We start from the raw sequence: 27392 nt of genomic DNA, 5'->3' as shown, positions 1-27392 counted from the left end.
TGTTTATTAAAGGTGTTGGAAAAGGGAGTCATGTTCAGTTTACAGGGGAAGGAGAATTCAAATTCAAAACCAGTCTTTGAAGAGAAGACGGTCCTCTGTGGCCAGCTCCTGCAGAACCACTGCATGTACTATAGTCTCTTAGTAAGACAGTAACCCAAAGGAGAAATACCGGATAGGAGGGGAGAGATTAGTAAGCTCGACTCAGGGGAGAGAGACCTTGGGGTGTTGGTGTCAGAGGATCTGAAGGTGAAGAAACAATGCGACAAGGTGACGGCCATGGCCAGAAAGATGCTAGGCTGTGTAGAGAGGGGCATAACCAGCAGAAGAAAGGAGGTGTTGATGCCCCTCTACAAGTCGTTGATGAGGCCCCACTTAGAGTATTGCGTTCAGTTTTGGAGGCCGTATCTTGCTAAAGATGTAAAAAGACTGGAAGCGGTGCAAAGAAAAGCTACAAAAATGGTATGGGATTTGTGTTGCAAACCATATGAGGAGAGGCTTGCTGACCTGAACATGTATACCTTGGAGGAAAGGAGAAACGGGTGACGTGATACAGACGTTCAAATATTTGAAAGGTATTCATCCGCAAACAAACCTTTTTTGGAGATGGGAAGGCAGTGGATCTTTTTTGCTGGTGGGGCTTGGGTATCTCCATCAGCAACGGTAAACTTTTCTAATGTGATGGGAGAGAGAGCAGAGAGGAAATGCATGCCCCCTCCAATCCACCCCTGCCCCCCCCCCCCCCCCCCCCCCCCCAAATGGGCTGCTGGCTACACACCTGGGATCAGCACATGTCTACCTTTTACAGACAGGTGCAGGAAACTCACCTTGATAAGCTTTCTTTGCATTCTCTGTTGAGCAGTAGTGGGAGCAGTGAGCCGGTAATGCACTGACATTATCTTTTGGAGCAATGAAAGCTCGCTTACTCCTGAGGCATCGCCTGTTTACCTGCTACTGTTATATGTCGCACTTGCATGTATGTCCCTAAGGGAAATCCAAAGTGTGGGTCATGAAAAATATCAAAGGAATGATGGCAACCTTGATTGTAACATATTAATTATGCATGCAAACAGAAAAGAGGCTTTTGCTCTAACGACCCTTATTTCGATATACAATTGCATACTAAGTGTATGCTTGAATGCATATATGTAGTTCCTGGCAAAGTGCAATTTAACAGATCTTGATATGCTTTGAAAGCCTCTACTTGTAGATTTGCATATGAAATGTGATATTTTGTATTGTGCCTCTACACTGAAGGAATCCAAAGCTTGAAAAATCAATCAAGATGAGGTTTTATTTAGCATATACCTTTCAGCTCAGGCATCATTAACAAATGATTGGTGACACTTTCAGATCTCTTTTTAATATTCCTTTCTCAGTAACTTGATTATGTGCAGGAGTGAAAAAGTAACAGTTGGGTTAAGGGAATCCTTCATAGTAAATACATCTGAGTTGAGGGTTATGCTTGGCAAGGATATTTCTTGGGTGTCTTGCAGGGAGGAGGGGGGAGTTTAATGGACAACACTTTATCTAATTTTTTTCTGTTCCAGCATTGGTAGCAGGTGATTGCTTTGCATTTTCTTTTGCATATGGAAGAGACTGGAACACCTCTGACCCTTGGGAGTGTAAGCACAGTGAACCAGTTCTGGGGTGTTTTACTGGGATATATATCCCATCTGCTGTAAGTTGTGTCAGTAGGTAGGGTCTGGGAAGCACAAGGTTGGAAGCCTATTCTATTGCCTCATTAGAGTCATTCCGCTTCCATCACCTTTAGCTCTGGAAAAATTATTTTGCTTCTCTCAGTTCTCATATATTTATTTTTGTTACATTTGTACCCCGCGCTTTCCCACTCATGGCAGGCTCAATGCAGCTTACATATTGTATACAGGTACTTATTTGTACCTGGGGCAATGGAGGGTTAAGTGACTTGCCCAGAGTCACAAGGAGCTGCCTGCGCCTGAAGTGGGAATCAAACTCAGTTCCTCAGGACCAAAGTCCACCACCCTAACCACTAGGCCACTCCTCCACTTTTATTGTCTATTTTCTATACTGGCACCTGCCCTTTCTCCCAAATGTTATACAATTACATTTAAAATGTTTGTCCATCATGTTTAGTTTTCTTTTAAATGTCCCAATGCCCACAATTTCCATCAATGTTATCTTGGACCATACTTGACCTAAACCTTCAATGCTTACACAGTGTTTTAATATTCTCCCTTTGGTTTCCTCTTCACAGAGTGAGTTTCCAAAACTTGGTTCAAGTATGTTGAAGGATTCCATTGCCTTATAAGTTTTATAACTTTACTTTGGACACCCTCAGTCTCATAAAAATCATGTTCCATGTAAAGGTGCAGTCAGTTTAGACTCACGCTCATCTAGTTGCACAGACCGGAAGAATGAAGTGGTACTAGTTGTGGTTGCTTCTTACTACTGCTCTTATTTTCCACTATATCCCTTCTTGTGAACTACTCTCATTGGGCAATTACTGAAATGGTACCTCTTGCTCTCTCAGTCTAAAATCTTACCATATTGAAGTTAGAGTTTCTAAATCTTAACCTTTGATTCTCCTGGTCACAAGTTTGTTGGTTTTAAACATTAATAAATGAGGCTTCTTTTGTCCTGTATGTTTGCCTCTGAAGCATGGACTGTCTCTTACATGCATTTATGTATTTGCGCATACATTTAGTAGCAGTGGAGAATTGAATATTAGTCGAGGACTGTGTACAGAAGAAGACAGGCCTTATGGACAGAAGGAAACACAGACTCTTATGGGTGGAATAAGACATGTCTGTGTGACAGAAGGATGGGAAGACAGAGACTGCACAGGCTTAAGGGGTCCTTTTACAGAGCGGTGGTAAGTCCAATGCAGACTTACCGCTCGCTCTTTGGGACTATTGTCGGCCCAATGCGGCCGCTGGCAGTAGTCCTGCCCCAAGCATGCACCATTTCTGGGCAAAAAGAAAACCCCCTGGAAATAGCTTGCGCAGCAGTTACCCGATGGTAATCGGGCATCACTGTGCGCTGCCTGGCTAGCGCGGGAGCCCTTATCACCACCTCAATAGGTGGCAGTAAGGGCTCCCTGTCATATGGCCATGCAGTAAGAGTTCTCTTACTGTATGGCCATGTGTGCTGGGGGCTTTTTTACCTGTTGCTGTAAAAAGGGCCCTGGCGCGTGGGAAAAATGGTTCCCGCCGCAAGCACAGGGCCCCCCCTCCTTAATTCCTAATGCTCAGCGCTAACAGTGTTCATGCAATTTGCATACCATTAGCACTGAGCATTGGGAACTTATTTTTTGGCAGTGGAACAGCGGTATTTTCCGGCACCGGAGTTTTGAACACCTGCCTGATAAATAAATAAATATTTAATATTCATGAAAAGCAGTTGCAGCACAACATGTAGTAAAGACCAAAGCAGGAAGAGTACATATGTCTGATGCAGATAATTTTCAAAACGTAGTGCTGTAACGAGACAGACCAGGAACAACAATACTTCCAGATGAGTACCTTATAAATGATTGTTCTAATTCAGATCCTTTCCCCATAATACTTTAGTCCCTCACCTATTGACTCGCTCTCACACACACACACACATACTCCAGCAGTAACATTTACAGTATACAATTTTTAGCATGTTTCTTGTTGGGACTTTGTCATATTTTATATTCAACAGTTTAACGTTTCTCTGTTTGTTTTATTATATAATAAACTACCTTGATTTTTAATTTGATTTTTGTTGGTTTTACAGTCCCAATATCTACCAGAGAAAAAAAAACACACAGATACAGTCAACATTCTAAACAGTGAATCCTCAGGACTTCTTCAGACTGTACAATGGTTATTACATAGAAGCATAGTTTATGATGGCAGTTGAGGCTCATAAGGCCCATCTCATCGACCCAATTTAATTCCCAATTGATCTCTGGCTCCTCTTTCATTTCTTTTCAACTAGAGATCCTCTGTGGTTTCCCCATGCTTTCTTGGATTTGTTTGCATTTTTCTGGAAAGCGATTCTGAGTGCAAGTCTCTAAAAAATCATTGGTGTCCAATGGAAGCCTATTCTATAAAGGAACGTAGAAGCCTACTTTCCTTTATAGAATAGTAGCTTAACTGGCTATATACAAGTGTATGCAGTTGCAGTTAAGCACCAGCATTTACACCACCATAGAACAACATTACATTACATTGTGTGTATGTACCACTAACGTCAAATAGTTCTAAGCAGTTTACAATAATTAAAGAACCAAGAGAATCTCTTGGAAATTACATGACTTAGCGCAAAGAACTCATACTTAAATGAAAACGTGTATTTGATATATTGTGGCAAGTTTTGCTGTGAGTAGTAGTAAGAATGTATGGATGAGAGGAGTGCTTGAATGGTGAGGATAATTAGTATGTGATATATACATGAGACGTATATTAAATGTGTGAAGTGATAAGATTTAAGAAATAAATGCATAGTGAAACATCAAATAATAAGGTGTTCACTGTATGGTACACAATACTTAAATGATGGAGATATTCACATAACTTATACTATTCTGAAAGTTACATGTTTCAGTATGTGTCCCGCCCATGCCTCATCCACAGTCCACATATATGTATTCCCACCTGTCAAATACAGAACTGTACTTAGGTAGATTTTTGGCCTCTACGTGTGTATTTGCCAGTGTTCTAATCATGTATGCATGTATTTTGCACATAGATATTGGCACCCAATGTATATGTAATGCCCCTGACCTGGACGCTCCTGGATTCGGAGGCCAACCCGGTTGGAGCCTCCCGAAGGCAGTCTCCATTGGTCCTTACTGACTTGGCGCATAGTGTCTCAACCAGGGGACAGAAGTGTTAGCGGGTGGTATTACCGTATTCTCCCCAGGAAACTCAAAAATCAAGTCCAGAGCAAGCTGTGGAAAACAAGGCTGGCTGTTAGACTAGGCAGGCTTGGAAGATCACTGCACTGCCACGGCTCTATAGAAGCTACTTTTAAAGATTCAAAGACGTCGCCCAACCCCTGCCACCTTAGTGCTCAGCGGAGACCAATCCTCACCGGACTCCTGAGGCAGGCATTGTTCGCCGAAACACGGTGCCATGTCGAGTCTTGTCCTTTGGCTGTTAGATTAGGCAGGCTTGGTAGCTACTTATATTCTCTGAAGTTCAATGAACACACTGAAGTCAGCAGCTCATGCAACTCAAACGCTTTATTCTTCAACTCTGCAACAGCTGGAACATCAATCCAGTTCAGCTCTCCAACATTGAATGCAAAGCTTTTAAAACTCCGATGCTTCTGGTGTTCTGCAGGGGAACTCCTGTATTCTCCTCCCTTGAATATATTTACAGGTACTTTTTAGCAGGGCTATTTACTCTTTTACAGACTCCTGTCCTTGCATATCCCAGAGAATAGTGTCCCTAAGGCTGTGCTCCTCTCAAAAGTTTCAGGTCCAGACCCCTATGGTCTGACCTTCCACCAAGGAGACCTTTACTTTGGATCCACGCATTCCCTGGCTCCGATCCAACGCTCCAGGGCTGGGTCTCTCACCTATCTACCTGTAGCTCTCCTCCTTGACAGTTGTTGTTTTGCTGAGCCACATCTCCCCTTTACAGCCAATGATTTTACATCTCCTAATTGGGATTCCCCTTACTTCTCCAGGTCAGTGGCAGGGGACCATCAGGCAACCAAAGACATCCACCCAAGGGCAAACACTCCTCTTTATCTCCTTCCAATCTTCTCCCCCTGTCACTATTCAGTCCCAGAGCACTATCTCACTGCATTTTATTTCAAAACTACTCCCCTTGGGCTGGGCTTCCTTCCACCTAAGGACCTCCCTGTCACTCCCCCCCCCACCCCCCACGTGACTCTCTACAGGGACTTACTCTCCTAGTAATTCCCAACCTAACAGGGATTACATATAGAATTTCCCTCTACCTCTCTACCCCAGTCTTTCGTCAAGAATTATTTTCAGGTGCCACTCTTGCATCTATCCCTTTGATACTCAACGGTGTCTTGCTGTTTTAGAATATCCTTTTCAGCAAAAAGATTTGTTTCTATGAATTATTCATGTCTTTGTGTATTTCTCTTTTTTTATTTGCATTTAAAAATGTTTCTTGCATACATATAATCTGTAATCAGAAAACATTCCAGCCCACATTTAATGGGGACAAAGAGAGAAAAAAAATAAAGAAATAAATTCTATAGGTAATAAATATTATACTATCTGCTTAATCACCTGGTATATCTTCTGCTTAATCACCTGGTATATCTAAAGCCCTATATCCCTCACCTAGCTGACAAAACATAATCACATTATTTTTCATTTCTCTTTTTCTAGTAATAATTGTTCTAACAGGGCTAGTTCAAAAAATGCATAAATTGAGTCAGAAAATGTAATCAAGCACTTGCAGGGAAACTTCAAAAAGAAGTTAGCCCTATGTGCAAGCACTCAAGTTTTTAATTGAAGAAGAGCTTTTCTGCATGCCTGCGTTATCTGGACCACATCAGGAAAAATCTGAACCTTACTACTATAAAAAGGAAATCCTTTTTTTTTTTTTTAAGTATGTTTTCAGAACCATGGTCTTCTCACGTTCACTGACAAATGTTACCAAGAAGATATTAACATAGTAATATAGTAAGTGACAGCAGATAAAGAACTGTACGGTTCATCCATTCTGCCCAACAAGATAAACTCATTTTACTTGATATGCGATACTTTATATGTATACCCGAGTTTGATTTTTCCTTGCCATTCTCAGGGCACAGACCGTAGAAGTCTGCCCAGCACTCTTCTTGTACTAAAAGTTCTGAAGCTAACGTTGAAGCCCTTTAAAATTTACACTCAAGCCCATCTCTTTCTATTCAGTCACGATCAGGGTATAGAACGTAGAAGTCTGTCCAACATTGGTTTTGCTTCCCAATTACCAGTGTCACCACCTAATTTCCGCTGAGATTCCGTGGATCCATTCCTTCCAAAAAGGATTCCTTTGTGCTTATCCCACGCACATTTGAATTCCATTATTGTTTTCATCTCCACCACCTCCCGCGGGAGGGCATTCCACATATCCACCACCCTCTCCGTGAAAAAATACTTCCTGACATTACTCCTGAGTCTGCCCCCCTTCAACCTCAATTCATGTCCTCCAGTTCTACCACCTTCCCGTCTCCAGAAAAGGTTTGTTTGTGCATTAATACCTTTCAAATATTTGAATGTCTGTATCATGTCACCCCTGTTTCTCCTTTCCTCCAAAGTATACATGTTCAGGTCGGCAAGTCTTTCATATGGTTTGCAACGTAAATCCCTTAACATTTTCGTAGCTTTTTTTTGCACCGCTTCCAGACTTTTTACATCTTTAGCTAGATACAGCCTCCAAAACCGAACACAATACTCCAAGTGGGGCCTCACCAACGAGTTGTAGAGCGGCATCAACACCTCCTTTCTTCTGCTGGTTATACCCCTCTCTATGCAGCCTAGCATCCTTCTGGCCACGGCTGTCGCCTTGTCACATTATTTCTTCACCTTCAGATTCTTGGACACCAACACCCCAAGGTCTCTCTCCTGAGTCGAGCTTACTAATTTCTTCCCTCCTATCCGGTATCTCTCTTTTGGGTTTCTGCACCCCAAGTTCATCACACTTCTTGGGATGAAACTGCAACGTGCTAGGATGACACCCATGGTGGTGTGAACAAGTCTGATGATTTCTTGAAAGGTAGTCCGGCATCAGACGTAAAAGCAAATGAACCCCTGCACTAGTTGGAGTGAGAGAGGCTTCTGGAGCATGGTGAGAGTTGGAGGTGCATGGAGGCAAGCGAGGGTGATGCACACTTAGTGGTGTGAACTGGTCTGCTGATGTCATCAAGGACAGACTGGCGTTGGACTTAAAATCAGATGAGCCCCTGAGATGTGGCCATAGGATGTGGCCAAAGGGGCATGCCAGGCCCCCTTGTGAACCCTGTTGGAGCCCTGGTGGGCCAGGAGACTCTGTCTTTCATGTGGATTTCTTTTCACTTCTCATATATTGTTTATAATATATGTTGAGATGGAGAAATGTAAGATAAAAGTGAAATACCCGACTGTAAGTACTCCCTCTGCTCCAGGGCCGATAGAAAAGCATTTTATGCCTCTGAGTAAAGTCAACGCTAGTCCTCTAATTGTTGGAATTGATTCAGGAGCTTCCTTGAGTTTGAAGGAAAGGCAAACTCCTCAGCCACAGTCTAGCATCTCTCCCCCACCCCCCCAGCCTACCTTTTTTTTTTTGTTGTTTTCAAAAGTCAGAGGCAGCAGCAATCTCCATACGCTGCCCTGCTGCCGGCATCGGTGTCTCCTATGTACTACGGGCCACATCTCTGACATAACTTCCTGTTTCCTCAGAGGTGGGCCGCAGCACAGTGGAGACGCTGGTGCTGGAGGCAGGGCAGTATATGGGGATCGCTGCTGCCACTGACTTTTGAAAAACAAAAAAAGAAGGTAGGCTGTGGAGGCGAGTTGAGGAAGGAAGGGGAAAAGATGTCAGTCCATAATTTGTGCCGCCTGAGGCTCCCACCTCTGTTGGCAAAATAGTAGGGTTGCAACTGTATTTACACCAGCCATTGACATGGTGTAAGTCATTGCGCCTAAATTTAAACATGTAAGTGCAGACTTATATCAGCTTCATTTCTAGTCTTGTATTTGGTTATCTTTTCTTGTGGCCCTAAGTCCACTTCTCAGAGGCAGTGGGGCTATAACACAATAAGACAACACACGGGTGTGGCTTGGAAAAGGGTATTTTATAGAGAAGTAGGCCTATTACAAATGCACAACACTAAGAACAGAAAGAGGTTACAGAGCTGCTTCTGTGTACGTATGTTGCAGTGTTTGCCTGTCCTAATTCGGTCTGTGTTTAGGTGAATAGGTGTCTGTCCTTCTGTGGATGGCTGAGCAGGGATGTTCTGAGCATGAATATCTCTAGGTATGAATGTGTGTGTGTGTGTGTGTGTGTGTGTGTCTGTCCCCTGTTTCTGAATTCTCTTTTTCCAGCACCTTTTTGCGTCATAATTTGGTTTGTTTGATCTGCTGTCTCCTGATTACCAAGGAGGTGTGTATTCCTTTCAAGGCCCAGTTCTCAAAGATAGCCTGTCTAGCTACCCTTGTAAACAAATTCTATCAGGCCAACTAATCCCATCAGGTAGGAGATATCTGTCTACTTACACTGACATCACCAAGGGTCAGACCTGTGGGGGGGGGGGGGGGGGGGAGAGAGGAGGAGTCAGAGCTGCCTGCAGTATCTCCCAGAAGCCTAGTTGGGCTAACTTTCAGGTTAGGCCATGAACAGCACTTGTCATGCTGACAATTTATAGAATTCTATAACAGCGATTACCCGTTTAATTGCTGCTATAGAATTCGCGCTTAATGTTCAGCATTTAGCTGCCTAACTTTTAGTGACCTTTACTGAATTACTTCCATAGGCCCTTATTTTAGAAGCCTCACCACATGTTGTCAACTGTGCCACAGCCAAGCAGAAAAAACAATGGATGGGGAGTGATTTTTGTATCCCAATCTCTCTTGCACCCACTCGCACATTCATTATGATTTGGTAAAAACATGTTGCCTCGGATCTATAACCCATTGGATTCCAGGAAATTCACTATCCTTTTCTTTGAGCAGCTCTTCCATTACTTTTTCAATAACTGAAGTGAGGTTTACCGGCCTGTAGTTTCCAGCTTCTTCTCTGCCACCCACCTATGTGAAGAGGGACCACATCTGCTTATCTCCAGTCCTGCAGAACCTCTCCAAGGATTTATTAAGCAAGACTTTAAGAAGACCTACCAGAACGCCTCTAAGCTCCCTCAGGGGCCCTTTTACTAAGCTGCGTAAGCGTCTACATGCGCACAACATGTGCCAAAATGGAGTTACCCACCCGACTACTGTGTGGCTCTTGTGGTAATTTATATTTTTGGCGTGCATCCAATACGCGCTCCAAGTGGCATTTGGCGCACATAGGTCATTACAGCCCGGTCAATGGCTGGCGGTAAGGTCTCAGACCCCAAAATGAACACGCGGCAATTTTCATTTTGCAGCACGTCCATTTTTGGCAAAAATTTTAAAAGGCCTTTTTTACAGGTTGTGCTAAAAAATGGATTGGCGCGCAACCAAAACCCGCGCCTACACTACCGCAAGAGCACCTTGTAAAAGTACCCCTCAATGTCCTGGGATGGAATCCCTTCTAGTCCCATGCATTTGTCCACCTTCAATTTTTCCAGTTGTTCACAAACACTTTCTTCATGAATGGTGCAATATCTACTCCATCTCATATGTATCTTTGTCAGTCAATCGTGGTCCTTCTCCAGGGGTTTCTTCCATGAACACAGAACAGAAGTATTTGTTTAGCACATTTGCTTTTCTTCATCACTCACCACATGTATGGTTAAGAAGTAAGGGGCACCAGAGGAAAGCTTGGAATTGTAGGTCTTTCCAGTTGAGTTTCTTTAAGTGAATAGATACAAAGAGCACCATAAAGATAAGTGATGTCTTTCTAGTTCCCTTGTTGAAGTATAGTTTATAGATTTTATTGAGGGGTACTTTGGACACTTGAGCACTTAAATGATTTATGATTTATTTGACGTTAGTGTTTTTGAAATGACCCGATGAAAGAAATGAATTCCTATTCACTTTGAAGGTGTTCAATTATGGATGCTATATTAGTAAATTTATGCGTGTCTGAGGGCATTTCATTTATATATTCTAGCACGTCACTTGGCTGTAATGCTGAGGAGAAGCTGGTAAGGAGTCTTTTCTTGTCCTTAGCTAGATGGTTGCTGCAAAGCAGGTCTCAAAATACACAGCGAACAACAACAAAAAACTACCACAATCCCAATTCTAAGTTCCAGTCTGGGATATCAGTCTGGCTTTTCACCCCCCCCCCCCCCCCAAAATAACCCTCAATGCCCTCAATAATCCTGTGCAGAGATATTTCTCCCGTATGACATAACACTCGGTAACGGGTTTTCCTTATGGTTAAAGTCCCAAAAGGAAGGCACTCCACACCTCTTCTTCCCCTCAGTAAAGCACTTGGACAAACAGGGCTTGGCAAAAGAGAGAAAAAAAACCCAAAACAAACTCTCAGGAAACTTTAACTCTTTTTCTTCTACTGAGGGCAATCTTATCTTCCTTAAAATAAACCCTTAACAGAGCCTAAAGTACTACCCCTGATTATCATTCCAAAGTTCAGCTCAAAGTTCAGAAACAGTTCATTTCACAGTTCACACAAGTTCATTTTATAGTTCCAAATTGGTCAATGGCTTTTCACAATGTTTTCAAACAGCTACAGCATACTATAATGCTGGATGGTCCCACCTCCCTCGCACCAGTTAGTATTTACACTGGTCCTCCCATGGGACTTTGTGAAAGCCAAAACAACCCAAAACAAAACAAAAAACACAGAGTTCTCTAGGCACTGTACCTCCCCGCAGCTGGGTGTTATTCAGTCTCTGGAGATACTTACATTCTCTCTTCTCCCTCAATCATGGATGCCTCTGAAGCAGTCTGGGGCACTGATTGATCAACCCACTCCATCTCCGTCTCCTCACTTCCTACTTTCTCTCTCTTATTAGTCTCTAGGCATAACTCCCCCTCCCAGCTGCAGCCAGTGTCCATATTGTATTGTTTAGTCAGCCAAGGTGCCTGGGCTAAATCAGGATCCTGGTCTGCTGGTCTGGCTGCAAGAATTGCCTCTGAAATTGCATGGCATCTGTCTGTCTCTTCCTCTTGCCAAAACCTATGCTATGGCTGAGGATCATACCAGTGGGAACGTTCCCTGCTCTGCCTTCTAGCTGTAGGTAAAGCTCTCAAGTCATTACAATATGTACCTTCAAAGAAAATGTATAAAGCACTAGTCAGCCATTTTTGTATTGGCTATGTACACTGGTTTGTTACTTTGAGAACATAATTTTAGGAGACTTTTGTGATTTGAACAGAATTGTTTGCTGGATTTCTCTTATGGTTAAAGCACAAATTTAAAAGTGAATGGGAAGGCCTACATGCAAGTTAAAGTTTTGCTATATGCATGCAAGAAAATGGTTAGCATGAGTTTTAGTTCCACTAAAGCCTTGAAAATATATTTCCAGTGACCTAGCTGGATGGGCTTATACAGTTCAGCTGTATGTATTTGTTTCAAAGATTTATACACTGCTTTGTTAGAAGAATAACTGTTTGAAGAGGGGTGCTTTGTCCTACTGGTTGACCAAAGAGTAAAGAGTGCTTTGGGGAAGATAAGGTCATAGCAGAAAAACTAAACAATTTGCCTCAGTCTTTACTGAGGAGGATGTTCAGGTTATATCCATACTGGAAACCTGTGTTCATGATGATTTAGAGCAAGTAAAGCACATTGACAAACTTAAGAGTAACAAATCACCAGGACCAAATGGTATTCACCTCAGAGGCCTGAAAGAGATCAAACTGGAAATTGCTAAATTGTTACTAGTAATCTGTAACCTATTATTCAAAATGGCCAATGTACCAGAGTATTTAAGGGGTCAATGACCAATGTCACATCAGGTTTTGAAAAGGGTCTGCAGGGGTGACCTGGAAAATGGTGTCTGATGTTAGCGCTGGGCAAAATGTTTGAAGCTATACTAAAAAAGCAAAGGACCTGATAATCAAAGCTGTGTATCTGGATAACAGCTGCCGTTATTTAAGGAAGTGGCTTAGTTGGGCCTGTCTGGATAGCTGTCACCAAATATTGTTGCAGACTGCCTTGGTATTATCTGAATGGTACCAGGGCTGTATAGGGTGGAGCAAAAGTGGAGCTGGAAGTTATATTATTAGTAGCAATATTTAGTCTCTAACTGAATAACTATCTGGATAAAGATAGGACAGCAAAAACTTGCCAGTCACAGACTGCCCAACGTGGATACCACCATTAAATATCCAGATTTATTTTGGCTTTGGCAGCTGGTATACAAAAGAAGCACCATCTCCTGAGACTGAATTTCAGGTGGAAAAATTACTGACAATATAGATGGACATAGCTTAATGTGAATGAGTCAGTATGGGTTCAGCAAAGGCATGTCTAGACTTATCAATTTTTTCCGTTTTTTGAAGGTGTAAACAAATAAGTGGGTAATGGTGAGCTGTATTTGGATTTTCAGAATGTGTTTGACATCTCTCATGAGAGACTCCGTGAATTATGGGGTAGAAGCTCATGCCCTTTTCTGGATTGCAAACTGGTTAAAAGACTGTAAACAGAGAGTGGGACTAAATAGTCAGTTATCCACATGGAAAGAATCAGCAATATAGTACCCCGAGGGTCTGTAATGGGACCTGTGCTAAAATGTCAATTAATGGTTCAGAAATAGGAGTGATGATAAAGATGATCAATTTTCAGATGATACAAAATTATTCAGTCATTAAAATGGCAGAGGGTTATGAGAATTTTCAGAAGCAATGTATGAGATTATGGGGCTTATTTTCGAAAGAAAAAATGTCCAAAAAGTGGCATAAACCAGCAGATAGATGTTTTTCTCACAAAAATGTCCAGTTAGCTATTTTTAAACCCATTTCTTAGATATTTAGTATGCTGTTTATCTGCAGTGCATCCAAATCACAAGGGGGCATGTCAGGGATGTTATAGGCAATATTTGGGTTTTCCTAACACTTAGAAATTTTTCTGCCATAATGAAACAAAACAAAAACATCCAGGGTTAAAAGTTGGACATTTTGGTCTAGACCTGTTTTCATAACAACTCAGTCATAAAAAAATGCCTTAAATGGCCAGATGACCACTAGAGGAATGATACCCTCTTACTCCCCTAGTGGTCACTGACCCTCCCGAATATGTGAATAAAACAGTACATACCAACCTCTATGACAGCTTCAGATGTTCTGTCCAGATGTAATAGAGCAGCAGGCAGGTCCTTGGAGTAGTCTAGTAGTTGGTGCAGTACACTGTGGAGAAGGGGATCCATGCTAACTGTTACACTTGGAAAGTATCAGGCCCCCAAAACCCACCAAAAACCTATTGTACCCAAATATAGGTGACACCTGCAACCATAAGGGCTATTGTAGTGGTATATAATTGGGCACAGTAAGGTTTTGGAGGGTTTTTGAAGGCTCACCATACAATTTAAGGGGGTAAGGGTGAGATGTGTACCTTTTATGTGAAGTCCACTGCAGTGCCCTCTAGGGTGCCCCACTGCTCTGCCGGGATGTCTGTGTGGCCAGTCTACTAAAAATGCTGGACCCTCCTACATCCCAGTGGCTTGATTTTGTCCATTTTTCACTTGGACTTTTTTTATTTTTTAAAAATGGCCAAAAAAGATGGATACACTCAGCACAAAACATCTAAGAAACATTTAGGAGATGACCATGTTTGAAACAAAAAGATAGAGGCTTTTCATGTTCAAAAATGGCTATGTTCACTACTAGATTTTTGGACATTTTCAGCAAAGCGTCCAATATTAGATTTAGACATCATATCGAAAATGCCCCAGTAGGAGACTGGGCATCTAAATGGCAGAAAAACGTAATGTGGACAAGTGCAATGTGATGAACATAGAGAAAAATGATCTGAACTACAGGTACAAAATGCTGGAATCTGAGTTAGGAGTCACCACCAAAAAGATCTTGGAGTCACTGTGGACAATACGTTGAAAGCCCAGTGTGCTGTGACTCCTAAATAAAGCAAAAATAATATTAGGAATTATTCAAAAAGGAATGAACAAATATGAGAATATACCTCAGTATAAGTCCCTGATGTGAACACACTTTGAGCACTGGATGCTGTTCTGGTAGCCCATCTCAAAAAGAATATAGTGGTACTTGAAAAGGTTCAGAGAAAGGCAACAAAAATGATAAAGGGAATAAAACAGCCCCCTTATGAAGAGAGGCTAAACAGGTTAGGGATCCTTAGCTTGAATAAAAAAAACAGCTGATAAGTTTATAATGATACCAGAGTCAGATATGTGCAACATAACCTAGTTTGCTCCACTTTAATTCATAACTGTTGATTATTCCTTTTCAGCACACTTCTTTTTCTTTTCCTTCTTTTGTACTGTTTCCGTAAGTTAAACTAAAACAAAAAAACAATGCTTGGAATTGTTCTAAGAGAGGACTAATAAAACCCCCCTAACAGATAAATGCAGCTGACTATACCAAACCATGGTCAACTCAGAACCCCCATAATATTAATAAAATACTACATTTTAATCTCAAGAAACAAAAAAGATTGTCAACCCTAACTAGCTTTCTTGAGTCAGACTGTCCCAGAGATCTGGAATGACTCCTGAAATGCCCTTGCTCCTAAATGTGAGGCCACAAGAAAATTTTAGAGCATAGGTCTCTGAGTGGCAAGTCCTTGTCATCATGCAGAAAGTAGACATGCCGTGCTATCTGTGGCCCCATACTAAAACCTGTCACCATAAAATTGGGTTGTAGAAGGTGGATAGCAAGAAAATAAACATAGGAATTTGGGGAAATAATTTGTATAACTGAGAAAGCTAAAAGAAAGTTTCTTAGCAGTGTAAATCCCACTTGGGACAAACTCAGATTGAACTAAGAGTCCAGCAAACCAAATAAAAGCTTTGTGTTGGCATCTTCGGAATCATGACAGATGGTTAATGGCAGTTTTTCTGCTCTTGTGCCAACTCAACAGCTTTTGATATGCTATATTTTTCAAAGCCATCATACAACAAGTTAGCAGCTTCATGTAAGCTACACAAGTTTTTAGAGAGATCCAATTGGTCTTAGTAGCCTTGCAAGTCCTCTACTTTTCCTGCTGATCTTGGAATCTAGCACGTCATAATGTTGATAGTTTTGTAAAGACATAAGGACAGTTTAAGCCATTTATGCACAAAAATCAGCTATATGAAAATTGTCGTCCCTCAGTCTGGTTGAAACTATGCATAGTATTCCATGGCACTATCAATACAAAAAAACACTTCACTGTAAATGTGTTCAACTTTTTTAAAAGCAAGATCTGCAAGTTCTAGTGACCGTGAGTGAGACAGCACAATTGATAATTTCCTCCTGAAGCAGCGATATGGTCTCGTGAAAGAGTGGCCAGCATCGAGAAGAGCAATATAGCTGGTACATTAATCTAAGTAGCTTGTTTTTGAATATAAGGTTTCTAAAGAAAAAAAAATTTTAAACATGAAGTAAAAATATAAAGTAAGAATTTTCTGATTTCAGGGATGGATTTTTAATGCCAATGATTGATTCAGCAGGATCAACTCAGGGGTCCTTTTACTAAGGTGCGCTGAAAAATGGCCTGCGGTAGTATAGACATGTGTTTTGGGCGCGCACAGAATTATTTTTCAGTACACCTCCAAAAAATGCCTTTTAAAAATTTTTTCCGAAAATGGACGTGCGGCAAAATGAAAATTGCTATACGTCCATTTGGGTCTGAGACCTTACTGGAAGCCATTGACCTAGCGGTAAGGTCTCACGCGGTCACTGGGCAGTAATAGTCTATGTGCGTCAAATGCCGCGTGTCAGAAAATGAAAAATATTTTTCAGACTTACGTAGCGGACGCATGCCAAAATTAAAAATTCTGCAAAGGCCATGCGGTAACTGGGCGGTAACTCCAATTTGACGTGCGTTGGGCACACGTGGAGGGGCATTTTTGAAAGGGATGTCCATGTTTTTATATGGACATCCTCGCAAAACGCCACAATCCAGGGGCGGGGAAACCCGTATTTTTGAAACAAGAAGGACGTCCATCTTTTGTTTCAAAAATACCATCAGGGACATCCAAATCCTTAAATTTGGTTGTCCCTAGGTTTGGTCGTCCCTAGATTTGGTCGTCCCTAGACTTGGTCGTTTCTGATTTTTGGCGATAATGGAAACCAAGGACATCCATCTCAGAAATGACCAAATGCAAGCCATTTGGTCGTGGGAGGAGCCAGCATTTGTAGTGCACTGGTCCCCCTGACATGCCAGGACACCAATCGGGCACTCTAGGGGGCACTGCAGTGGACTTCATAAATTGCTCCCAGGTACGTAGCTCCCTTACCTTGTGTGCTGAGCCCCCCAAAACCCACTACCCACAACTGTACACCACTACCATAGCCTTTACGGGTGAAGGGGGGCAACTAGATGTGAGTACAGTGGGTTTCTGGTGGGTTTTGGAGGGCTTGCTGTTTCCTCCACAAAGGTAGGGGGGTATGGGCCTGGTTCTGCCTGCCTGAAGTGCACTGCACCCACTAAAACTGCTCCAGGGACCTGCATACTTCTGTCATGGACCTGAGTATGACATCTGAGGCTGGTATAGAGGCTGGCAATCAATATTTTTTGAGGGTGGGAGGGGGTTAGTGACCACTGGGGGAGTAAGGGGAGGTCATTCCCGATTCTCTCCGGTGGTCATCTGGTCATTTCGGGCAGGAAAAGTCATCCAAGTGTTCATCAGGAATGTCCTTGTTTCTTTCGATTATGAGTCGAGGACGTCCAAGTGTTAGGCATGCCCAAGTCCCGCCTCCGTTACACCCGCTTGAACTTTGGTCGTCCCTGCAAAGGAAAGCAGTTGGGGATGTCCAAAATCGGCTTTCGATTATACCGATTTGGACAACCCTGGGAGAAGGATGTCCATCTTTCGATTTATGTTGAAAGATGGGCATCCTTCTCTTTTGAAAATGAGCCCACTAGTAATGCACAAGGACCTTATAACAGATAAAATGAACGTGATAATTTGTGCGAGTCCATTGCTCTACTTTTGTACATTTTTGTGCACCTAGGGGAAGGCCCTATAAATGGATATTTTTATATTAACTCTTATCAGCTATCATTGGTTATTTTTCTGGTATGGTTTGCATATCCCTGCCTAGAGACCTTCCTTAAAGTATACAGTCACCCTACAGGGACCTTTCAGCACTGCACCCACTAAAACTGCTCCACGGACCTGCATGCTGCTATCATGGACCTGAGTATGACATCTGAGGCTGCTATAGAGGCTGGCAATCAATATCTTTTGAGGGTGGGAGGGGTTAGTGACCACTGGGGGAGTAAGGGGAGGTCACCCCTGATTCTCTCCAGTGGTCATCTGGTCATTTCGAGCACCTTTTTGTGCCTTGGTCATATGAAAAACACGACTAGGTAAAGTCATCCAAGTGTTCGTCAGGGACATCCTTGTTTGTTTTGATTATGGGTCAAGGACGTCCAAGTGTTAGGCACGCCCAAGTCCCGCCTTCTCTAGGCCTCCGACATGCCCCTTTGAGCTTTGGCCGTCCCTGCAACGGAAAGCAGTTGAGGACGTCCAAAATCGGCTTTTGAGTATACCGATTTGGACGACCCTGGGAGAAGGATGTCCATCTTCCAAATTATGTTGAAAGATGGGCGTCCTTCTCTTTCGAAAACGAGCCCGATAGGCACCTATGCGGCTTAGTGAAAGGGCCCCATAGTGATTGAAGTAACCTGTAATATCTGAGGCTTTTTCTTCCCTGTTTTTCAGATGAGTTTGAACACTAGAATGTGCAGTAGATCTTGCTTGTAAAAGAGCTGAACACATTTATAGTGAAGTGTTTTTTGTACTGATAGTGTGAAAACTTCACTCCACTCTAGTGATTTATAATATTCCCTGGCATACATAATTTTAGCAGCATATTGGAGTGGCATTGCTAGAACATAAGCATATAAGAATTACCATACTAGATCAGACCAAAAGTTCATTTAGCCCAGCATCCTGTTTCTGAACGGCCAGTCAAGGTCACATGTACCTGGCAGGATTCCAAAAGAGTAGCAAGATTCCATGCTACTTACTCCCAGGAATAAGCATTTGTCCTGTCCAGGTCTGCCTTAATGATTTGTGGATTTTTCTTTCCTGGATTTTTCCTAACTTTTTTAAACATAGCTATGCTAACTGCTTTTACTTTATCCTCCAGAAACAAGCTCCAGAGCTTAATTATGCATTGAGTGAAAAACTATTTCTCCAATTTGTTTCAAATACACTACTTAGTAACTTCATAGAGTGTTTCCCAGTCTTTGTATGTGTTTACCTATTCCAGTCCACTCAGGATTTTATAGACCTCTGTCATAATTCCCCTCAGTGTTTCTTCTCCAAGGGGGCATGTTCTGAATGAAATCAACAAATAATGCATATACATTGTAATCTCAGGTCTACAAGTGTTATTTTCTAAAGAAAATCTACCAATCTACCTGCAAGTTTCAAAATGAAAGCACACATTTGTTTTCTTTTAGAAACTGGTCCAAAGCCCATGGATAAAAGTACCAATGGACTTTGACCCATGGTGGACAGTTTGGAAATCATTACCAAGATATGATATAGTGGCATTCACTTAGGTCAGTTTGAGTTGGTACTGAGGTTGGCAGGTGTTCCTTCTTTGGATTTGCATTTTACCTTTTTCATTCAGAGTGTGTCTTTTCTCCCTCTCTCTGTTTTTTTTTCAGAGGCGAGCCCGAAAGGTGAAGTGCTGCTTGATCTCTACTGGGGTGACCATTTTCTTGGTGGTCATGATAATCATTCTAGTCTCAATAAAACATTGATCCTGCTTAGGTGGTGGTAAGTACAGGCCTAGTTCTATACTCAAGCTCTATATTTCTTTACCCTGAAATGAAATAGTGAAAAGGTTGATATTTTATTACCATCAGGCTCATTTGTAATGGCTTATTTAAAAAAAAAAAAAAACATCAATTGGGAATAAGTGCATAAGTACATACATAAGCATCGCCATGCTGGGACAGACCAAGGGTCCATCGAGCACAGCACCCTGTCACCGACAGCGGCCAAAAGAACAAGCAATTTGTCCCACCCATCCTAGAAATACTGTATTATTCCCTCGTCCATTCAATAACATTCTATGGCTTTTTCCTCCAGGAAACCGTCCAACCCTTTTTTGAAGTCCGCTAAGTTAACCACCTTAATCACCTTTTCCGGCAGCGAATTTCAGAGTTTAACTACACGTTGAGTGAAGAAAAATTTCCTCCGATTCATTTTAAAGTAACCACACTGCAGCTTCATCGGTAAATGAGGAGAAGGGTGATTTGATTTGCCTCTTTTGAATCATCGCAGAATTTGCACAGCATGTATTCCAGTTTAGGGAAAACCCCAGAACTAACTAAAAACACATGGAAAAAACTCTTAAAGATAAGAACAAATCCACCTCCTTTTTTACCCTGTCTTGGAGAATGAAGAATACCATAAAAATCTCAGGCCCTTGCTGATTTCTTACACTTTAAGTTCATGCTAACCTCCTTCCAATCTGCTCTTTTACGCGCCAAACAGGATTATTATATCCAACTGACTAACTCTCTTGGCTCTAACCCTCGACTTCTCTTCACCACATTGAACTCTCTCCTCAAGGTGCCCCCTCCCCCAACTCCCCTTCATTATCTCCTCAAACCCTTGCTGAATTCTTTCACGACAAGGTTCAAAAGATAAACCCACTTAGTCACCTCTCCCTTCTCCAGTCAGTTCAAAACTCTGCTGCCCGTCTCGTCTTCCGCCAGGGTCGCTTTACTCATACTACCCCTCTCCTCAAGTCGCTTCACTGGCTCCCTATCAGTTTTCGCATCCTGTTCAAACTTCTTCTACTAACCTATAAATGTACTCACTCTGCTGCTCCCCAGTATCACTCCACACTCGTCCTTCCCTACACCCCTTCCCATGCACTCCGTCCCCTGGATAAATCCTTCTTATCTGTTCCCTTCTCCGCTACTGCCAACTCCAGACTTTGCTCCTTCTGTCTTGCTGCGCCCTACACCTGGAATAGAATTCCTGAGCCCCTACGTCTTGCCCCATCCTTGACCATCTTTAAATCTAGATTGAAAGCCCACCTCTTTAACATTGCTTTTGACTCGTAACCACTTGTATCCACTAGCCTCCACCTACCCTCCTCTCCTCTTTCCTCTACACATTAATTGATTTGTTTGTTTTATTTTTTGTCTACTAGATTGTAAGCTCTTTGAGCAGGGACTGTCTTTCTTCTATGTTTGTGCAGCGCTGCGTACGCTTTGTAGTGCTATAGAAATGCTAAATAGTAGTAGTAGTAGTAATAACTGGGTGGGTAGATGTGGGGCAGTATCGGACTATCAGCTTCTGTGAGCCATGTTTCTGAGATAAACAGAAAGTACAGATCTGAAGGTTCTAGCAGATCCCTGAGTAAGAGACCGTTGTTCCCCACAGACCTGGCATTGATATAAATGGCTGGGACAGGAGTGAGTTAGCGAGGTTTTTTTAGGCTGTCGAATGTTAGCCATTTGGTTCTGGTCTGTAACCATAGTAGTGTTCTGACAGTATGTATTGGCAATGTCTAGCAGATATCTGATATTACAATTAGGGTGTTTCTTAGTACAGGGTTTTCTAGATGGGTTATAGATTATGGGGATAGGATTAGGCAGTAAGTTATCTGATAGGTTGCCACCCGAAGTGTTCAAAAAGGCTAAGCAAATCCATGTGAGCCACTTCATTGTGATAGCTTTTGGAGCTAGTTTAAGTCAGTTGGGTTTAACACTCTTTATCAGTTCTCAATGTATGCTGTTAAAGATTTCAGAATGGAGTCCTCCTTGAAGTAGATGCCACTGATAGTGAGGAGAGATCATGGTGTCTCAGGAACTCATAAGGTGGGGAGTTGGGGAGGTGTGGATTTGCCGATGTGGCAGGCTTCAAACTGATGCTATTACTCACTATAATTTGTTAGGGTTCCTCATTTCAACTGACATTCTTCCATAATCAGTCATGCAGCAGTTGGGGGAGTTAAGTTCGGGCGAGAGGCCACATTGTAGCTCCCTGTTATAGAGTTGTTAATTTCCTTTGTTTGCTGTTTGAAGTATGGTTATAAGTACAGAGCTGAGCAGGACAGGTATTTGTAGGACAATGGAGAGAACTGACCTTAAGCAATCCTTGGGTTTCTCTATCAGGCTGCCATTCTTCCATAGTCAGTTGTGCAGCTTTGAATGGACAGGCCACAGTGGCTACAAATCCAGATAATTCTCTTATTCAAGTTGCAGGATTGGAATTACTATAGGCAATGGAGAGAGGAGGAGGTGGTGATCTGAGTAGATTCAGGTATTTGTAAGACAAGGGGGCATCATTGACCTTAAGCATACCTTGGAATGTAGCCGAGGAAACACTTGGGTCTTGATAATTACCCTTGGTTATCTCTGTTAGTACAAAATGTTGAATGAATTTACTGTTTAGCTCTTTTTCTAAATTCACTTAAACAGTCTCATTTAAGTCAGAATATTGTTTTTCTTGGTTGGGAATTACTGCATGTAGGCTGTGGTAGCATTTCAGAGTATAGCTAAAGGTGGTTTGTCTTTGGGAGCAGTTAACAATGGTGTGTTAATTATGTAGACAGCGCTTGCAGAGGGACTTAGACCCTTTGAAGTATCAGCTTCCTAGGAAGATGAGCTTTGTTGTTGCTTCAATAAAGATTTCTTATTTGAAATGAGATATACTACTGCTACTACTTATCATTTCTATTGTGCTACTAAACGTACGCAGCGCTGTACACTTGAACATGAAGAGACAGTCCCTGCTCAACAGAGCTTACAATCTAATTGGGACAGACAAACAGGTCAAGAGATAAGGGAATATTAAAGTGAAGATGATAAAATAAGGGTTCTGAACAAGTGAATAAGGGTTAGATATAAAGTCAGTCAGCTAATTCTACCTATATTTTCTATTTTTAAAACTTGAACCAAGGTTATTTGGTTTTTAAAGTCCAGTATCTAATATTTAACAGATACTTCTGTTCATTAGTGACATGCATCAGAGGGCTGTGTTTCACTCCTGTGAAATTATTTGGAAGTTTTAATGCTGATGAAACTTTAGCAAGATATCAGAGATTTAGAGATAATATAAGTTATAAATATGGACTTTAACTCACAAATTGAATTGAATGTCATATATACATTTGAATAAGTTTAGAAATATATGCTGAAAATTTTATCATGAAAAATGTGTTCATCATATGCATGGATCACACCAATTTTAATCTAACAGCACAAGTTGGAATGATGGCCCATTGTGCTAGGCAATGTGATGAAACACCTTATCTGTGAGTGTGGTAGTCATTTCAGTGATACCCATATTGTCTGCATAATCTATGTTGGTTGCAACAGGCCCATTGTATATTCAGGCTGGTCAGCTAAGATGGACATGTAAGTTTGGTATAGAAGGTACAACAAGGGCTGCTTAAGGGTGAAATGTGCAGGGTGTAGTACTAAAAATAATCATAAGCTCATATGAACATATATAACATATACAGTGTATAAATCATATAACATTCAAAATATAATGGAACTGAGTGATGGGATTATGTGCACTAAGGGCCCTTTTACTAAAGGGTTGCCGCGTGATAACCCGGAACTACCACCGACCCAATGTGGGTGCTGGCGATAGTTCCACCCCCAGTGCATGCCATTTCCTTAAGGTGGTATCTGGTGGTAAATGCACAACATCATGTGCTGCCCGGTTACTGCTGGGTCAGCACAGGAACCCTTACTGCCATCTGAATGGGTGGCAGCAAGTGCTCCTCCCCAGAAATGGCCATGTGGTAAAAGGGGCACTTAGTAAAAGGGCTCATTACAGACTATAAAAACACATATCCACATAGAAAACTCAGAAAGTCGTGCTCTATAGCTCAATAATTTTCCTGAACAATTGTTTAAAAAACACTGAAAGTGGGGTATGCAATATGAATTAGTCAAAAGTGGCAATACCAATCATGCTGTGAAAGCACAAAATTGTGAAAGATAAAAATGGAAGCTCCACAATGCAGCAAATGTTAATAAATAGTAAGTGACTAAAAAAGGGAATATAAACACAGACAATAGTTCTACACACCAGCTGAGGCAGTGAGAAACATTAGTTACTTAAGTAGTCTGGCAGTGATTCTTCTATGCTATAAAAAGGTGGCATATAAAGGCCTTAAAACTCAAACAATTCAATGATTATAAAAACACTGTCAACTCAATAAATATTTATAAAAAAAATAAAGACACCCACAACAAATTTAAAATGAATTTTGAGACAAATACTACAATGTTTAAATAACTGAAAGAGATTGCTCAAAATTCTTACCAGCGTGTCAGCAGCACAACACACGCTGTCATCTCACAGGCAGCATTTGAAGACAAGCATGATGAATAATTTATAAATAAAATCCTTGCTGTGGGCATCAGCCAACCGAATTACATTAAACAAAAAATGTGTCATATAAAAAGAAATAGATTGGAAAAACATGATTAAAAATATATATTAAAAGAAAAAAAAACAGACTCAAACCTCAAATCAAAACAACTAGAAAACCATGTTTGGAACGCATATGAGTTCCAAAGATATCGTCTCAAAACTTCAATAATAAAATGCCATAAAAGTAAAGTAACCAAAATACTGTTAAAGATCCAAATGTAAAATATTGTATAAAACAATATTCAAAAAGATAAAAATTAATTAAGAATGGAATAATTGAAATGCACATGCATTCTTGTGACATCAAACTATCAGTCAGCCAATCAGTGACCTTCAAAATCGGCACCAGTAAAAATAATCATGAAATACGGGTTAAAATGCACTTCTTCATTTCTCTAAACAGGCAGATGGATCATCCACAATAAAAATACTCAAAAGCATTATTATTATTATTATTATTAACATTTGTATAGCGCTATCAGACGCACACAGCGCTGAACACCTGACACAGAGAGACAGTCCAGCAGTGCTAGAGGTGCGCTAGTGTTTTTAGTGCACTCTAAGCATTAGCGCACGCTAACCATGTAGATCCCTATAATATTCCTATGGGTGTCTACATGGTTAGCATGCATTAATTTTTAGCATACACTAAAAACATTAGCACAACTTAGTAAACAGGGCCTATGATGTTGTAACTTTAATGACTCCAAATAATTGGGATGATGAAAAATACTGTGAATGTTACCATGCCATCTATAAGTAAATAGAAAAATTGAAGTTCCATACTAATGCAAAAACATTGATACAGTATTTGAAGCTACCTAACAAATCTATATAAACATCATATAACATATCTTAAATGGACATAGCAAAACAAATGGAAACGCTTATATCATGAGCTGACTATTCGGAAGGTTCCAAATAAAATGTGTAGAAAAATTAAATACAAAATTGAAACAGATTTTGCACAGACCAATTCAAAAACAAGAACAATAAAAAAAGAGGTGAATTGTACAAATTACTAATATACAATCTTATACAAGAGATAAGAGTCAAAAGAACAATGTTAAAATAAGCCAGGAACAGCTGTACTCATAAAACAACATGCGGAAAATATTAAAGACATGCTAACAATTCAAGTTCTTTGCTGAGACCATAAAGCTCAATATTCCTAAAATCAAAAATCATTGTTTGTTCCATTCTAATGAGAAGTTAGTCCACATCACCTTTTCTCCAAGGGACAAAAAGTTTCTGTAATACAAAAAACCTGTAGTCTTCAAATCTGTGATTCATTAAAATAGAGTGTTTGACCAGTGGTTTCTCCATTATTCTCCTGTTGATATCACTGCCATCAGTTGGGTGCCAGGATTTACACCAACCTTTGGCAGGCGTAAATGCTCATGCCAAAATTAGGTGTGGGAAGCGCACTACACTAGTATTTGATAAAGAATGCTCTGTGCAGAGCACCCTTTATAGAATACTAGCTTAGCATGGACCTTATTGGCATCCACCACCCTTTCCGTGAAAGATTATTTTGAATCTATTTCCTCTTAACTTCATCCTATGCTCTTTTATTCCAGCGTTTTCCTTCATTTGAAAAAGGCTCATCTCCTGTACATTAACGTCACTGAGGTATTTAAACCTCTCTATCATATCCCCTCTTCCCCGCCTCTCTTCCAGCATATACATGTTGAGGTTCATGAGCCTGTCCCTATATATATTTTATGACAGAGACCCCTTTCCAATTTTGTAGCCGCCGTCTGGACCATCTCTATCCTGTGCATATCTTTCTGTAGGTGCGATCTCCAGAATTGCACTCAGTATTCTAAATAGTACCTCAAGGGCATTGTCACATCTTTTTTCCTGTTGGTCATCCCTCTCCTTATGCACCCAAGCATCCTTCTGGCTGTGACCATCAACGTTTCTACCTGTTTGGCCACCTTAAGGTTGTCAGACATAATCACCTCGAAGTTCCGCTCTTCTTTCGTACATAGAAGCACTTCACCTCCTATATTGTATTGTGCCCTTCGATTCTTGTAACCCAAGTGAATGACCCTGCATTTCTTAGCATTAAATCTAAGTTGCCAATTATCGGACCATTCTTCAAGCTTTACTAGATCCTTCCTCTTGCCATCCACACCCTCCGGGGTGTCCACCCATTTACAGAATTTGGTATCATCCGCAAAGAGAAAACCTTACCAGTCCTTCTGCAATATCACTCACAAAGATGTTAAAAAGAGCTGGCCTGGGGACCGACCTCTGTGGTACACCACTGATAGCATCCCTTTCCTCAGAGCAAGCTCCATTTACCACTACCCTCTGTCTCCTCCCATTTAACCAGTTTTTAACCCAGTCAGTCACTTTAGGTCCCATACCAAGGGCACTCAGTTTATTCATCAGTCACCTGTGCAGAACCATGTCAAAGGCTTTGCTAAAATCCAAGTACACCACATCTAGCACCCCTTCCATGTCCAACTGTTTGGTCACCCAGTTAAAGAAATCAATCAGATTCATCTGACATGACCTGCCTGTAGTGAAGTCATGCTACCTTGGGTCCTGCAGTCTATCTGATTCAAGCAACCTCACGTTATTCTGCTTTAGAAGTGTTTCCATTAGTTTACTCACTATCGAGGTCAGACTGATATGTCTGTAATTCCCATCCTCCTACTTACTTCAGCTCTTGTACAGAGGGACCACATTTCCCTTCTCCAGTCCTCCAGGACCACTCCCAGACTCTAAGGAAGCATTGAAGAGGTCAGACAGCAGAGCTGCCAGAACATCTCCTAGTTCCTTCAGTACCCCTGGATGTATCCCTTCAGTCCCCATCGCTTTGCCTACTTTTAGTTTAGCTAGTTCCTCAGAATACAGTCTTCTGAGAATTAGTCCTGGTCTATCATGCAACCATCCCCATTTGCATTTGTTTTCTGCGGTCCTACTCCCAGCCTTTCATCCACGAGCACAGAACAGAAATAATTGTTAAAAAGTTCAGTTTTATCCTTATCAGCTTCTACATATTCCTCCCCCTCAGCTTTGAGCATCACAATGCTATTATGGCACCTCCTCCTGTCACTTACATATCTGAAAAACGTCTTGTTCCCCAATTTCACCATGTTGGCTATCCTTTCTTCCATTTGTCTCTTTGCTTTCCTGACAGCTTTTCCAGATTCTCTTAGCTTTTCCAGATATTTTTGCCTGTCTTCCAAACAAGAGAAAAACAACTGATTCAAAAAAGTCCATTGTGTCTTCCAAAATTTCAAACATAAGTACATAAGTAGTGCCATACTGGG

General features: G+C 41.4%; 1 protein-coding gene across 1 annotated transcript in view; it reads left to right on the top strand.

The window, feature by feature from the left end:
* TSNARE1 (t-SNARE domain containing 1) overlaps window positions 1-27392 on the top strand; it is a 956130-nt gene that overhangs the window by 767944 nt on the left and 160794 nt on the right. Inside the window, exon 12 of the mRNA XM_030219717.1 lies at window positions 19359-19470. Coding sequence (XP_030075577.1) covers window positions 19359-19454 — 96 coding nt within the window. The 3' untranslated portion in view covers window positions 19455-19470. The remainder of the gene's footprint in view (window positions 1-19358; window positions 19471-27392) is intronic.

This window comes from Microcaecilia unicolor, chromosome 1 (assembly GCF_901765095.1).
Source record: "Microcaecilia unicolor chromosome 1, aMicUni1.1, whole genome shotgun sequence".
Lineage (NCBI taxonomy): Eukaryota > Metazoa > Chordata > Amphibia > Gymnophiona > Siphonopidae > Microcaecilia > Microcaecilia unicolor.
This window is presented reverse-complemented; position numbering and strand designations above follow the sequence as displayed.